Here is a 14,794-nt window from a genome sequence, read left to right as displayed (position 1 = left end):
TGCGATCGCGCGACCCTGCCCGTGAGCAATCTCCCAACTCATCTCTGTTGTTATATTCAAAGAGGACTTCGACGAATTCGAGGCACACTAGCGCCAACTACAGATGGGCAGCGATACTAAGGAAGTAGCGTGTCGGCATGTGCAAAAGTTTTAGCGCATGCGCAAATACTACAATATTAGTTAATATGCGCATAACTAGGTGGATTTAAAACGGCACGCCATTTTGTAGAATATCAGCTATCCAGTTAGTATACAGGACGTTTATTACGTATTATTGACGAGCGCGCTCACTCCTAGCACTTTCATCTCACGTGGGTTTATTCCCCGAATTACGTATTCGCTATATGAAAGAACCAGATCACTAGCACTTCCGGTCTAGTAATATGGTGAATAAAGGTATGCACCTTGTAAATCGAAAATTGTTGAGAGGTGTGGGTTATATGCAGGAAAGGCGGGAAGATGGAAAGCCGTTAAAAGTAAAGAAGAGGATTTGAGTCTATTCATATTTTTTAAATATGTATTACATTCATATTTACATATACTATAATTAGAAGTTCAACGATATAATTTTCTTATCGTGTCCTGTAAGCATGAATTATTTAACAATTTTTCACGTTTAATGATGTANGTAAGCATGAATTATTTAACAATTTTCAATGTTTAATAATGTAATATAACCTCGCAATAACGAAAACTAACCTGTACATCCTAGTAAATTCTCTTTCTTCTCACGAAAATGGGTCTGAGGCATCACGTAATTACTTTCTTCTTCTAATAAGGTTATTATTACATCCCCGAATACGATTGTTGTCAAAGATCAAAACACCCAGGAGGTTTTCCATTTTGAATTTTGGTGTCACAATCCGTGAAAAATGGCGTTCACAGCGATTATTTTTCTATCTTTTCTTGTACGTTTCACAACTTCGCTTAAAAATTTGTGCCGAGCCAGTTCACATGAATGGTCTCGTATTTTCACTACCAAAAACGTTCCGTAATACCGTTAGCTACTCATTTTTCACATTTTCGCTCAATTTGCTTTACGTAATAGACCCCCTAGTCAGTGCTTTCGACAATGGCGTGAAACGTTTCCCCGCTCATCTCTGTACCTACCCAATCCAGGACTAGGGGAACTTCCGCCGTACGTTCTCTTTAGCCAATCATAACCTTTTACTCGCGTTTCATCGCTCCATCGCTTGTCGCTGTAGCGGTAATGAAATATCGACCTTACACGAAAGTGTCCACCCTGACTGGACTGCTTCGATCCGTGTGATATGTAGAAGTACTTATAATTTGAGGTTAACTCCAATAAATTTCACTAATTTTTGCAATTTGAGGTCTCTCATTTAAGTTTAGAACATTGTTATAACGTTTTGAAAAAATGGGTTCAAATAAAAGGCATAAAAGCGAGAAATCTCGAGAGATTCAGAAGAAGCGTCATCGCAGTCGATCGCGTTCGCATTCACCCGAACGTGAGAAGAACGAAAAGCACAGACACCACAAAAAGCATAAGAGGAAAGAACGCAAGGATTACGACAGTGATGGTAATTATATAAATAATTTTGTTAATACATGCCAATAATTATGTATCTGTGCACAGGCTAAATTAGAATTATATTTTCCTGAATATACTTCTAATGCTGTAGATGTTATTAATGTTTCAGTTGAAATTGTTAGTGCACCACCGCCTCCAAAAATATCTAAGTCTCATGTGTCCACTCCACCGCCGCCAGATATATCGCGACACAGAACTCCTACCCCGCCTAAAGGTGGTGCATCGGAAACATCTTTGTCGATCGAGGAAACCAACAGACTTAGGGCCAAACTTGGGTTAAAACCTTTAGAAGTTGAAACAACTAAAGACGATTCAAATAAAATTAAAGATGACTTAGGAGAGTTCTATCACAAACCTGCGCCAAATGTCAATGATAAATTAAAGGTTCAAAAGATTAAGGAAAAAATCAGCATACAAAAACAAAAGAGACAAATCGAATCCAATTTAGCTAAAATTAAAGCATTGGGTGAAAGCGATTCAGATGATGATGTAAAAATCTGGGTTGATAAAAATAGACGGTTAACTGAAGAAAAAAAGAAAGCAGAAGAAAGGGTAATGTTCGATCTAAATATAATGCTTTATATAAATAAGGCCTACGATAATTTTCTTCTAAAAATGTTCTAAAAAATGACAGTTAACTATTATTTTTTAATTTATTTTAGGCAAAAATGTTGGACCAATTAGACGAGGAATTTGGAATTGCAAATTTGGTCAAAGAAGAAGTACAACATGAAAGAAGCGCAGCATATACAAGGAAACATTTGAAAGGTCTAAAAGTGGAACATAGTATTGTAAGTATATAGTCTGCGTTACATTTTCTTAAACATTATAAGTTAACGTGTCAATATGTAATCTATTGCATGAAAACGTGTCTAAATTTATTAAATATAACTTTTATTTTGTAGGAAAGATTTGAAGAAGGAAAAACGGTAATTTTAACGCTAAAGGATCAAGATGTCCTTGCAGAAGATTATGACGTTCTTGTCAACGTTAACATGCTAGATGATGAAGTTTACAAACGGAATATCATAAATAAAACAAAGAAGCCTGGTTATGATGCTTATGATGATGATAATTTTGATGAATTTGGGCATCCAAAGAATAAGGTTTTAGAGAAATATGATGAAGAGATTGATGGAGAGAAAAAAGAAAGTTTTGCTTTAGGCATTGATAATCTTAAAGAATGGAAACAGAGACAGGCTGAAATAGTGAAACAACGTCTTGCTAATAAAAAGCTAGAGACTTTAAAACTTCCTGAGCTAAAATTAGCCAGTGAGTATTATAATGACGAAGAATTGGCTAAATTTAAGAAACCAAAGAAAAAAGTAAGTATTAATAAATTTAGAACTACTCATGTACTTGAACTTCTAAAGATTGTCATATAATGTATAATAACAGGGTTTATTAACTATATTTTTTTCACTACAAACGTAGATGTTTGCATTCCTTTTATCTAGATTGGAGCTTTATGTTTTTCCTATAACCTTAAACTTTGTATTTTGAAATTCTAGGTGAGGAAAATAAGAACAAAAAAAATACTCAAAGCTGATGATCTCGTACCCGATAGTAATGACTATTTGAGAGATCTTGGAAGCCGAAGAAATCGACGCGGTGAACAGATGAGACAAGAGGACTTGGATGGTATTTTAGATGTTGACGACTTAGAAGGTAAATATTTCCTACTATGCCAAAGTGCTAGTAAAATACGTATATCTGTTTTATCTGGAGTATCGACATTTCACAGATTTGATACTTAAATGTTTAAATATAACAAAAGAAAGTCAAGTGGGTGAAATTTCAATTGACAGCACCCAAAGAGGATCTGTCTGGAATTAAAATCGAGGATGACGACAAGGAATTAGACCTACAATTGGCGTTAAAGAAAGCGCAACGTTTGAAGAAACCACACACGTCGAGCATCGAAGAAGTTGCTGAAACTATAAAGCAGGAAAATGAAAATTCTGAAGATAATCAATCTGGTAATATTGTTCTTAACGCCACCGCCGAATTCTGCAGAACATTAGGCGATATTCCTACTTATGGACTTGCTGGGAACAGAGAAGATAATGCTCAAGAGATTATGGTATTTATCATTTATATGTAATACAATATTTTGTGTACACTTTGATCTATTACCAGCTCTTATGGAAAATTTAAAAGAAGCTTTATATTTTATAAATAACATATCATTTCTATAGGATTTTGAAGTTGATGGAGTTAAAGACGAATCTATAATGGAAACAGAGGATGGAGATATACGCGGTGCTTGGAATACAGTACAATTAGGTGCGTTGTAAGACTTTTTACTTAAACTACTTGCATTATTTACTTAAGAGATTATATGCAGCTGTCATAGGTGGAATTCAAGAATTTTTTTTCATAACTAAAATGAATTTTTTAATCGATAACACAGCGTGATTTCATAGTACAATTATTCAACTTAACATATCATTTTTTTTGTCAAGATATATTTAAAAATTGACGAGCTACAGCAATTATCTGAAAAGGTTTTCTTTTTACGGTGACCACAATATCTCAAAAAGTACCGATCGATTTCAAATTTTTAGGGCTCATAATACACATGGAGGACTGCTAAATGAACGAAGGATTTTTCGTAATTCCAATTTTTACCAAAATGGCAGTGGTTTTACTGAAAAATCACTTTTTACGTCTTATAACATTTTCGTTTTTCCTTAATAAACAGCAAATTTACATAGAAAAAAAGAATCCTTCGTTCATTCAGCAGTCCTCCATGTTTAGAACGAGCCTTAAACATTTGAGCCGATCGGTGAAATACTTTTTGAGATATTGTGGTCACCGTAAAAAGAAAACCTTTTCAGATAATTGCTGTACCTCGCCAATTTTTAAATATATCTTGACAAAAAAACATATATTAAGTTGAATAATTGTACTATGAAATCACGCTCTGTTTTCGATTAAAAAATGCATTTTAGTTATGAAAAAAAATTCATGAATTTCGCCTATGACAACTGTATATAACCCCCTAAGGTGATGTAAAACCCCCTTCAAATCAGTCGATTCAAATACAATACTTTTTTTTTAAGGGTATTAGACCAAACTGTCCGAAACTTTGACATATCACTCCTGATCATCTAAGAATTGTCCTAACATTCTAAATTTGGATTTTTGGAAAAAATTATTTAACTTAGTCCAGACCAAAACCAAAATGGCGTCGAGCTCTCATATTTCGATCAATATACAATTATCGAAGACTCTGATATGAAAAACGAAAGGGTCAGTACAATTTTACGACAATTTAGAACCCTCTAGTAATCGATAAACTCGCATTTGAACGGGATAAAGGCAAATAAGTATTGTATGCGCTTCTATGCTAAAACGATGGGAATACGAGGTCTCGGAGTGAAAATTGAATTGACCTGGAAATCACAGATGGCACAAGGTGTCCCTCTGCAGTCAATTAGGGCCCCAGAAAGCATGAATCCAGAGGATTTCGGGAGTTTTACTTCGATTTCTTGATATTTATTGTACGAAAACGACAGGTGGAGTATGCCATTTGGTACAATACCCAATATAATTCGACCGGGCTGTCAATATAAAAACGAACGTCGGCAACGTAGGTATTTAGAAAAATCTTCTTTATTGACGTCAATCAAGTTCCTCGACGTGTTTCACTTCACCTTAAACTTTTATGAAATCGGCGAGGAAAGCATACATGCGAAACTTACGTCTTTGTAGCACATATACATCCTAGACATTTTTTACCAGATGAAGCCGTATCTGAACCAGTTGCATTAGAAGCTGCGATTTTGGACGAAGAACCATCACTTGGACAGGGTGTAGGTGGCGCCCTGAGACTCGCAATGAGTAAAGGGTACTTACAGAAAGAGGACACTAATCGCCCCTCAGCGTCGCGCTTTGCACACTTACAGGCACAAAGTTATTCTATAGAGGATAAAAGTTATGGGTAAGTAAAATACTATTTTAGTATGATCTCCTTTACGTTATAACAAAAAATATAATACTTAGCACTTAACCGATGTACATTGATCCATATTTGCATGATTCAGCGATGATGATAAATTTGGAAGAAGAGACAGATTTAATGGGCCAACTTCTGACTTCAAAGAGAAAGATGGATTTAAGCCAAACGTAAAATTAGAATATATTGACGATGATGGACACGTGTTAAGTGCAAAAGAAGCTTTCCGATATCTTTCTCATAAATTTCATGGAAAGGGTCCCGGCAAAAATAAGGTACTTTTCAATATTTTCAATTTAATTACCAAAATAATTGACTATCCTTGGTAAAGCATTTGCGTCTTTTGCCGAAGTAAAAGAAAAAATAATTTATGAATACTTAATATTTATTTAGGTGGAGAAAAGAATGAAGAAAGCTGAACAAGAAGTTCTAATGAAACGAATGTCTTCGACGGATACACCTTTAGGTACACTTAACTTGCTACAAGCTAAACAAAAAGAAACTCAATCGCCTTATATCGTTCTTAGTGGCAGTAAACAAATGCAAACGTAAGTACTACACTTTTTAATTGTAAATTTTGGTAAATTGAACAATTCTTTTTCGAAACCTATTTTTATGAGAAAAAGTAGATCCTAACATTTTAAAATAGTCGAGATAAAGCTATTGTGCGCATGAGATAATAAATTGTTTAATTTTCTAATAACACTTTAACAAACGGAAGCTTTATTAATCGGTTTTGCGATACCCGTAATCATCATTTACTTCCAAATTCGCCGGTCGGTAAAGTATTAAATTTATGTATTTATCTGCACTTTTTTGTTTCAGGACTAGTATATCAAAGAGTAAACACTGAGTGCGAAGTGTCATTATAATCAGGATGTACATATTATTAAAAACACACGAAACAATCACTTTTTAAACATTAGTATTTTAATCTAATAACTAATGCTCTAAAAGATGGGAATTAATTGTATTTACTCATTCACCGCATTCGGTCACTCTTCAGTGTAGAATATGTACTTGAATTTGTATTATTTCAATACTATATAAATAGACAAAAATGGATTCATATTAGAAAGATACATTTTTTCCTTGAGTATGAATTTTCTCCGCAACTATTCCAATTTATGTTTAGCCAAAGATGTTTTGCATAGCATATGCATGTAAGGCAAATGTGTAAACTTGAACCGGTTTTTATGTAAATCTTTCGGTTAACAATCGGTATCAAGAAGAAAATAGTAATCATTTTTCGTTTTTAGATGAGAAATCATTAATAATTTGGCTTCGTCCTAGTCTTTTTTGAATCGGCGCACAATGACGATAAAAATTCAATTTATTAGCGTGCGAGCAATATGTGTGCGTGTATTAATCTGAATAATTTATAATATACAGCAGAATAATGTATAATGAAATATTTACAAATATTAGAATAGAAGAGATCTGTGATCTCACAATCGTCTGTTTTCAATTTAATTAGAACAATACGTTTCATAGTCTCCATTTCGACTTTCAATGCGATTTGACTGAAGAAATTAACAGAAGGCGCGATTTCCCAATAGCTGAAAGCCACAATTTCTGACCGGAGCTTCTATTTCGATTTAAAGTTATAAAGTGAACAGACAAAGTGAATTGCCAATCAGTAGTAATTAGTGGTATAGATAATTAGTTTCAGCTTAGGATTTTAAAAAACGGGAAATATTTTCGTTCCTTTACAAACATTGAACACATCCTATACGGGTTACAAAGAAAAGTCAGCAAAAAAGATAAATCATTTAGAAGTTAGAAATTTAGAAAAATGGAAGATAGTGTTACGTCTGGAAGGGAAGAAATGAATTGATTATTTTTTATGAAAAGTAGATAAAGATGATTTTATTTCAGTCTAGGGTTACAACAATTGGCTTGGAGTTTCTGGGGTCCCCTGGTACCAACGCCTGGGGGTTATAGTCGTTGGTTTTCGGGAATGTCTATAGGGATAAGTTTAGAAGGGAAACCAGGCAAAGATCCGGTTTCCTTTTTAAATTGGAGGATAATAGGAGTTAGATGAAGAGGGGAAGCTAGACCAAGCCCCGCGCCCTCTTATATCAAGGAGATAGTAGGAGTTAGATTTAGAGGGGAAGCTAGACCAAGCCCCGCGCCCTCTTATATCAAGGAGATAGTAGGAGTTAGATTTAGAGGGTAAGTTAGACCAAGCCCCGCGCCCTCTAATATCAAAAGAATAATAGGAATTGGATATTGTTGTTGTTTCTTCTTTCATAAGGCAGAAGAAAAGAACAAGTTCGTATAAATGTGAATGATTGGTTTATTAAAACATAGAAAAATATGGTACCTTGAATAATGAGAAGACTGGTTTTTCTTCCTCGCTCGTACTTGTAAAGAAACTGGAACTCTGTGAGACGCTCGTCGTCTATCGATAAACTGTTACTGACGCAAAACTGAACTAACAAGGAAGGTACCTGAGGTGTCCCCCTCCGATTTTGTTCATTTTTAAATATGTTATAGAGGACTAAAATCTAAGGGACCCGTGTTTTTTTTTATCGGCGGATAAACACTTTTAGGGGGTGAAATCAGGCTTCAAAGTTGGCCGTGCAAGGGGGTGAGTTGGCTGTTTCATATAGAAGCACTCGACCGATTTTCATGAAACAACCGTCAAAATGTAGGGAATGAAGAATTATGAAACATGCATTTGGAATTTTTCGAAAAAATTCATTTTTAAGGGGTGAGCCACCCCTTTGAATACTTCTTTTACCCCTTACGCGAGCAGTAATAGTTCTATCCTAATGAAACTTTTTTTGTATTGTTCTGGTCTATAAATTAACCAAGTTTCATTTGGATAGAGCAATTACTGCTCGCGTAAGGGGTAAAAGAAGTATTCAAAGGGGTGGCTCACCCCTTAAAAATGAATTTTTTCGAAAAATTCCAAATGCATGTTTCATAATTCTTCATTCCCTACATATTGACGGTTGTTTCATGAAAATCGGACGAGTGCTTCTATATGAAACAGCCAACTCACCCCCTTGCACGGCCAACTTTGAAGCCTGATTTCACCCCCTAAAAGTGTTTATCCGCTGATGAAAAAAAACACGGGTCCCTTAGATTTTAGTCCTCTATAACATATTTAAAAATGAACAAAATCGGAGGGGGACACCTCAGGTACCTTCCTTGTAAGTGAGGGTGCATAGGTGCGTCCCTTTTTATACTGTTCCTAAACTGCATTGTCTCAAAATTTTAGTAGAGGGAGGACTCTGCCCTCAACTTAACATTATCCACTTCTATGAGTTTTCTTACTTGTGTTAACAATCTAGGTTCGAAGCCCTAAGTTGGGCTACCACTGGCCCGGGACATCGTTGTCCTAGAGGATTAAGAACAAGGGATTCTCGTTCTTATCACCTTTCGCATGGTGACGGTTACCTATTTTGAGCAAGTTGCTAACACGTGTTCGGTAGAAAATTTACAGACGAGCGAGGACGATATAACACGATATTAGTAACATAGTATTTGAGAAAAGTAATTACGACGCTTAACTTAATATATGTAGTTGGAGGGGTGACGATACGTGGGACGTAACAATAGTTATTATCGAGAAATAAATGTAACTCAATCCTCTTATAATTCATGTATTTAAGGTGATATGAGTCAGCCTATGTATATCTGAGAGGTCAAATCGTTGGAGAAAGTATTCTCCGAATTAGGTGTACCGATTTGTTTCAAATTTCTCCACGTGAATGTGGAGGCCCTAAAGTAGGCCTTGAAACTTGTGAAATTTCATTTTTCATCAAAAATTTATTTACCTATTATGGACTAGAACCAACACGGCGTGGTCCGTGTATGATTTCGATGTTTTGCGCTTCTTGGAGGTTTAGAACCGAAAATGAAGAGTTTCAGGACCTAGCTCGAACAATTTAGAATACAGTAGACATGGAATATTACACTGTCAGATGGGAAAACATGGAAATTACTTTCACCAACGATTGCAAAAGAATGCTGGCTTGTCCTGCGGCTAACAGGTGTTTTTAGAGCAAAAATTTAGTTGCAGCAAAACGTCACAGATGGCGACGTTGGTTCGTCAAAATATAAACAGTCATGAATTCATGGGATTTCGGCAGTTTTACGTCGATCTTATTATCATTACTTTACCGAAATGACATATAGAACCCTTCAGCTTGTATAATTCTTAACGTAGACTGTAAAAGACTTCAACATAAATATAAATGTCCGTAATGGGACGTGCCAGATTATGTTGCCACTTCTGTATTCAAAACGGCATTGCCACCAAAAAGGGTATCGATGAATTTTACTTTATCAACGTCGATTAAATTTCTTGGCGCCTTTCATATTCTCTTAACGGCTACGTTGAGAATTATACGAATTGAAACGTTCCATATGTCACTTCAGTAAAGTAAAGATAAAAAGATCGATGTAAAACTGTCGAAAACCTGTGAATTCATTATTATCATATAACGACTGTTTAGGACCAACGTCGCCATCTGTTTAGTTGCAACAAAACTTTTGCTGTAGAAACACATTAGCCCCTGAAAGTATTTTCACAAACGATTGCAAGAGAATGTCCAAAAATATATTATTATATTATATGGGAAAATATTCCCATCTGACTCTGTAATATTCCATTTCGACGGTATTCTAAATTGTTCGACTTAGGTCCTGAAACTCTTCATTTCCGATTCTAAACCTCTAAGGAGCGTAAAACATCGTAATCATGGACGAACCACGCTATGTTGGTTCTAGTCCATAATAAGTAAATAAATTTTTGATGAAAAATGAAATTTCATGAGTTTCAGGACCTACTTTAGGGCCTCCATATACCCGTGGTAAAATTTGAAACAAATCGTTACACTCAATTCGGTGAATACTTTCCCCAACGATTTGACTTCTCAGATATATATATATAAGCTGACTCTTTCATATTACCTTCAGTTCGTATGATTGTCATCGTAGATTGTAAAAGACTTCAACATAAATATAAATGTCGGTAATGGGACGCGCGAGCATATGTTACCACTTCAGTATTCAAAACGGCATTTCCACCAAAAAGGGTATTGATGAACTTTACTTTATCGACGTCGATTAAATTTCTTAGCGCCTTTCATAGTCTCTTAACGGTCTACGTTGAGAATTATACGAACTGAAGCGTTCCATATGTCACTTCAGTAAAGTAAAGATAAAAAAATCGATGTAAAACTGTAAAAATCCTCTGAATTCATGATTCGAACGACTGTTTAGGACCAATGTTGCCATCTGTGACGTTTAGTTGCAACTAAACTTTTGCTGTAAAAATACATTAGCCCCTGGACAAACCAGCATTCTCTTGCAATCGTTTGTGAAAGTATTTTCCATATTTTCCCATCTGCCTCTGTAATATTCCATTTCGACGGTATTCTAAATTTCTCGAGCTAGGTCCTGAAACTCTTCATTTTCGATTCTAAACTTTCAAGAAGTGTAAAACATCGTAATCATGCACGGACCACGCCATGTTGGTTCTAGTCCATGATAGGTAAATAAATTTTTGATGAAAAATGAAATTTCATGAATTTCAGGACCTACTTTAGAGCCTTCATAGACTCGTGGCTAAATTTGAAACGAATCGTTACACCCGATTCGGTGAATACTTTCCCCAACGATTTGACCTCTCAGATATATATAGGCTGACTCTTTCATATCACCTTCAGTTCGTATGATTCTCAACGTAGATTGTAAAAGACTTCAACATAAATATAAATGTCGGTAACGGGACGCGCCAGTTTATGTTACCACCTGAGTATTCAAAACGGCATTACCTCCAAAAAGGGAATAGATGAATTTTATTTTATCACCGCCAATTAAATTTCTCAGCGCCTTTCATATCTTCTGAATATGTACCAAAGGACAAAGAAAGATGGACATACGTGGTTAATATGACAATAGAAGCTAAGATTAAAAAATAACATATAACACAGAAAACACTAAGTAATTGTGTACAAAAAACTGACCATAGGGATGAAAGGGAGAATTGAAAATTAGTGTTAATTAACAAGGTCTCAAATACATCAAGTCCCTTGGATCTATTTGTTATAAACTTGTATTTATTGCTCAAATAAATATAATAGACAAATGTTTATAAATCCTAACTAATGTACTCGTTAAATACGACGCAGATGTGGCCCGGCCTTGCTTTCTGTGCGATTGTTTAACAAAATGCACAGAGCACATGACTGACTCGGAATACAAAATCTGCATCAATCGTACATTAGTTAATGCCACATCACAAGAACTTTCGAGTGTTCCGTGTATGTTGTTAAATGCGCTTCCCTTGGATCGCCTAACAGCATTGTCATCTTAAAAACTATTCATTTCCGGGTACACTCTGTTTTTAACTCTTAAACGCAACATTTTTTTTAAGTGACCGGTAACATATAAACTGTATCATTTCCCATTTTGCCCGAAATCTTGGAAATTCGGAAAGATTTCCACCGATAATAGTTGTTACAACAATAAGATTTAATTTATCAGATTTAAATGAAACTCTGTCAACTAAACTAAATATTCTTAATGCACATTGGCCTTCCTGGACTGAACGCAACAATATCGATAACGTTTATGGTGAATTATAGTACTAGAATGACTTCTTGTAGGGCATAAGAATTTTTAATGAACACGTGATCGAATTAACGAAGCTCGAGTCATTTCGGTAAATTACATTTCATTGTGAAAACATAAATTTCCTTTTTCTTCCGTACCGACAAGATCGTTAACAAATTATCGTGTGGTGGACTTGACTAGTACAATTAAACTATATGGTCTCAAGGTGTATAATAGATCTTAAAATATTGTAACTAGCTATCAAGCATGATGTACAAAATCAAACCGATCGATGGAATATCGACTAAATATCATTGCAGCGATAGCAATGCCATCTCTTAGTCATGCAACGTTTACATTAAAACCTACATATACGAATAATAAGCCCGGCACAACCGTTTACAGAGGTTTGCCGGATTATACTGTAACATAATATAGCGAATACGGATACGAAGTGACATACTCGAACCTATGTATAAAAACAGAATTTATCATCATTCGATTATCTTCCGACTATTCACGGCGATCGATCAAGGGACGACGGATAACGCGAATATATTTTTAACCCCCAAAAAAGCTGATAAATGCAACAGGAATTTCTCTTATAAAATGAGCCGAAGATTATACACATAATGTGAATCCTTTCTTCCAACATGCGACACGTTGACTGAAACATTTCGGTGTTCGTTTTCTTCACAAAACTATAACTCAAGATACCGTTTTGAAAAATATGGCAAAAGAGACTGGCTCCTAGTAATTCGGCTTAATTCTTAACCCTTTCGTTACGCATTCTGCCACTGATGCGACACCGCGCCGAATTGTGCACATTGCGCTTCGGCAGTCTTCGGTGTTCAAACTTACATCTTCCACCTGAACAACGCTTCCTTGACTGCGTTTTGTGTATACACTTTTTTAAGTGTTAAATAACAGCTATTTGTTGTATTATTCTATCATTAATTTTCCAAATAAAAGTATAACCTTGAACTTTTCAGAAATTAAAAGTTATCCCAATAGCTGGTCTTCTCGACTCGTCTCGATGGCTAAACAGTGTTACGTATGTTCAAAATGTACTTTTAATATGATTAATCCAATACGGGTCAATGCAATTAAAATTACTCATGCTACATTGCAAGTAAAAATACTCTGCCGATACAGCAGAATTTGTTACCGACTAAAGTAGGCGCTCGTACGGAAGAATTCAGAAGTTCCATAGAAGCCCAGATCCTATGTTAGCGCTTGATGTGTTTAAAAGTTGGCTAACAAACCAGAAGTGGAGGTAAAAGAGAGATCGCATATGTTAGCCAACGATATCTCACATATGGGAGGAAAAGAAACGGATATAGAAGAGCGAGTATTGCGTGTAAGGTAAAGAAAGAATGCAATTCGCTATATATCGCCATAAGATTAAGGGAGATGGAGAGATGACTACAGCGCCGCCATCCGTTGACTAACATACCAATCATCGAACATCGAACGTCCGTCTCTTTCTGGGCTTCTATCGAGACTTCTGAATTCTTTGCGCATACATAAAAGTCGTCGCATGTTTGCTGATTATAGTCGGCGTTTGTACACACAGGTCGTCGCGTGTGTGCCGATTATAATAGGCGAGATTGCATATGTTAGCCAACGATATCTCACATATGGGAGGAAAAGAAACGCATATAGAAGAGCGAGTATTGCGTATTAGGTAAAGAAAGAATGCAATTCGCTATATATCGCCATAAGATTAAGGGAGATGGAGAGATGACTACAGCGCCGCCATCCGTTGACTAACATACTAATCATCGAACATGGAACGTCCGTCTCTTTCTGGGCTTCTATGGAGACTTCTGAATTCTTTGCGCATACATAAAAGTCGTCGCATGTTTGCTGATTATAGTCGGCGTTTGTACACACAGGTCGTCGCGTGTGTGCCGATTGTAGTAGGCGCTCGTAACGAAAGGGTTAAATTCTACCGTTCCCTAACATGTCTCCAGGGGGTACATGAGTCCCCACGGCGGGATTTAAGAGCTAAGCAACGCGATTTCACCATAAATAAGCTCGCATAAATACTAGCAGCTTCATTTGTGAAGCCGATTATCTACATTTTCGTCGTCACTCGACTCATCGAGTTATCATCGTTACAGTATTAGGATTCCACATCAGTTCTTTCTCGCAGTCGTAAAAGTAGAAAATAAGCATCGAATGGTCGAAGAATATATCGAGTTGCTTCGAGTAACGGACGAAACGAAATGTGATTATCTCCTTGACGTAACATATTTCGTTAAAAGGCATAATTAAATTCCTGAATCCAAGTCGAGTTTTCACACTTAGGGTAATGGGAACGTCACTCGAGTGATATGAATAGAATATCTTCATTTCTTTTTAATTCGAGGCAACGCCTGTCGATACCGACATTACAATGATCACTTAATAATTGTAAGAACCTCCAAAGTATGTCGAATAATCTCATAAAACATGTAACATCTCACAATTTCCTAAATTCATTAACAAGAGAGACCTAGTCTTTGATATTTTGTTCCGATATATACCTCGCAAAATTTTCTCCCTATGCAACTCAAAACACAAATGCAAATAGCATCGCTCCGACATTCGCGTGCCAATCAAATTCGCCTTGGTCGTGACTTTTCTTTTCTGCATTCTCGAAGAACCATTCACCATTTTGGTATGGATTATCACAAGTTCTTTTTGCAACTTATACCTTTGCA

The 14,794-nt window shown here is 35.9% G+C and overlaps 1 protein-coding gene across 1 annotated transcript; it reads left to right on the top strand.

Annotated features, from left to right (window-relative positions):
* Positions 1–1,211: 1,211 nt before the first annotated feature.
* On the top strand, positions 1,212–6,591 carry LOC105702798 (U4/U6.U5 tri-snRNP-associated protein 1). The gene is made up of 11 exons (XM_012430646.1): positions 1,212–1,541; positions 1,662–2,104; positions 2,215–2,343; positions 2,458–2,877; positions 3,064–3,220; positions 3,361–3,635; positions 3,751–3,838; positions 5,300–5,498; positions 5,602–5,788; positions 5,907–6,061; positions 6,339–6,591. Exons 1-11 carry the CDS (start codon positions 1,379–1,381, stop codon positions 6,364–6,366), a joined length of 2,244 nt encoding a protein of 747 aa, XP_012286069.1. The 5' UTR covers positions 1,212–1,378; the 3' UTR covers positions 6,367–6,591.
* Positions 6,592–14,794: the final 8,203 nt, after the last annotated feature.

The sequence above is a fragment of the Orussus abietinus genome, unplaced genomic scaffold, assembly GCF_000612105.2.
Source record: "Orussus abietinus isolate OABI.00-Male unplaced genomic scaffold, Oabi_2.0 scaffold656, whole genome shotgun sequence".
In the NCBI taxonomy this organism is placed as follows: Eukaryota; Metazoa; Arthropoda; class Insecta; order Hymenoptera; family Orussidae; genus Orussus; species Orussus abietinus.
The sequence above is the reverse complement of the archived record's forward strand: the minus strand, read 5'-3'. Positions and strand labels throughout refer to the sequence as shown.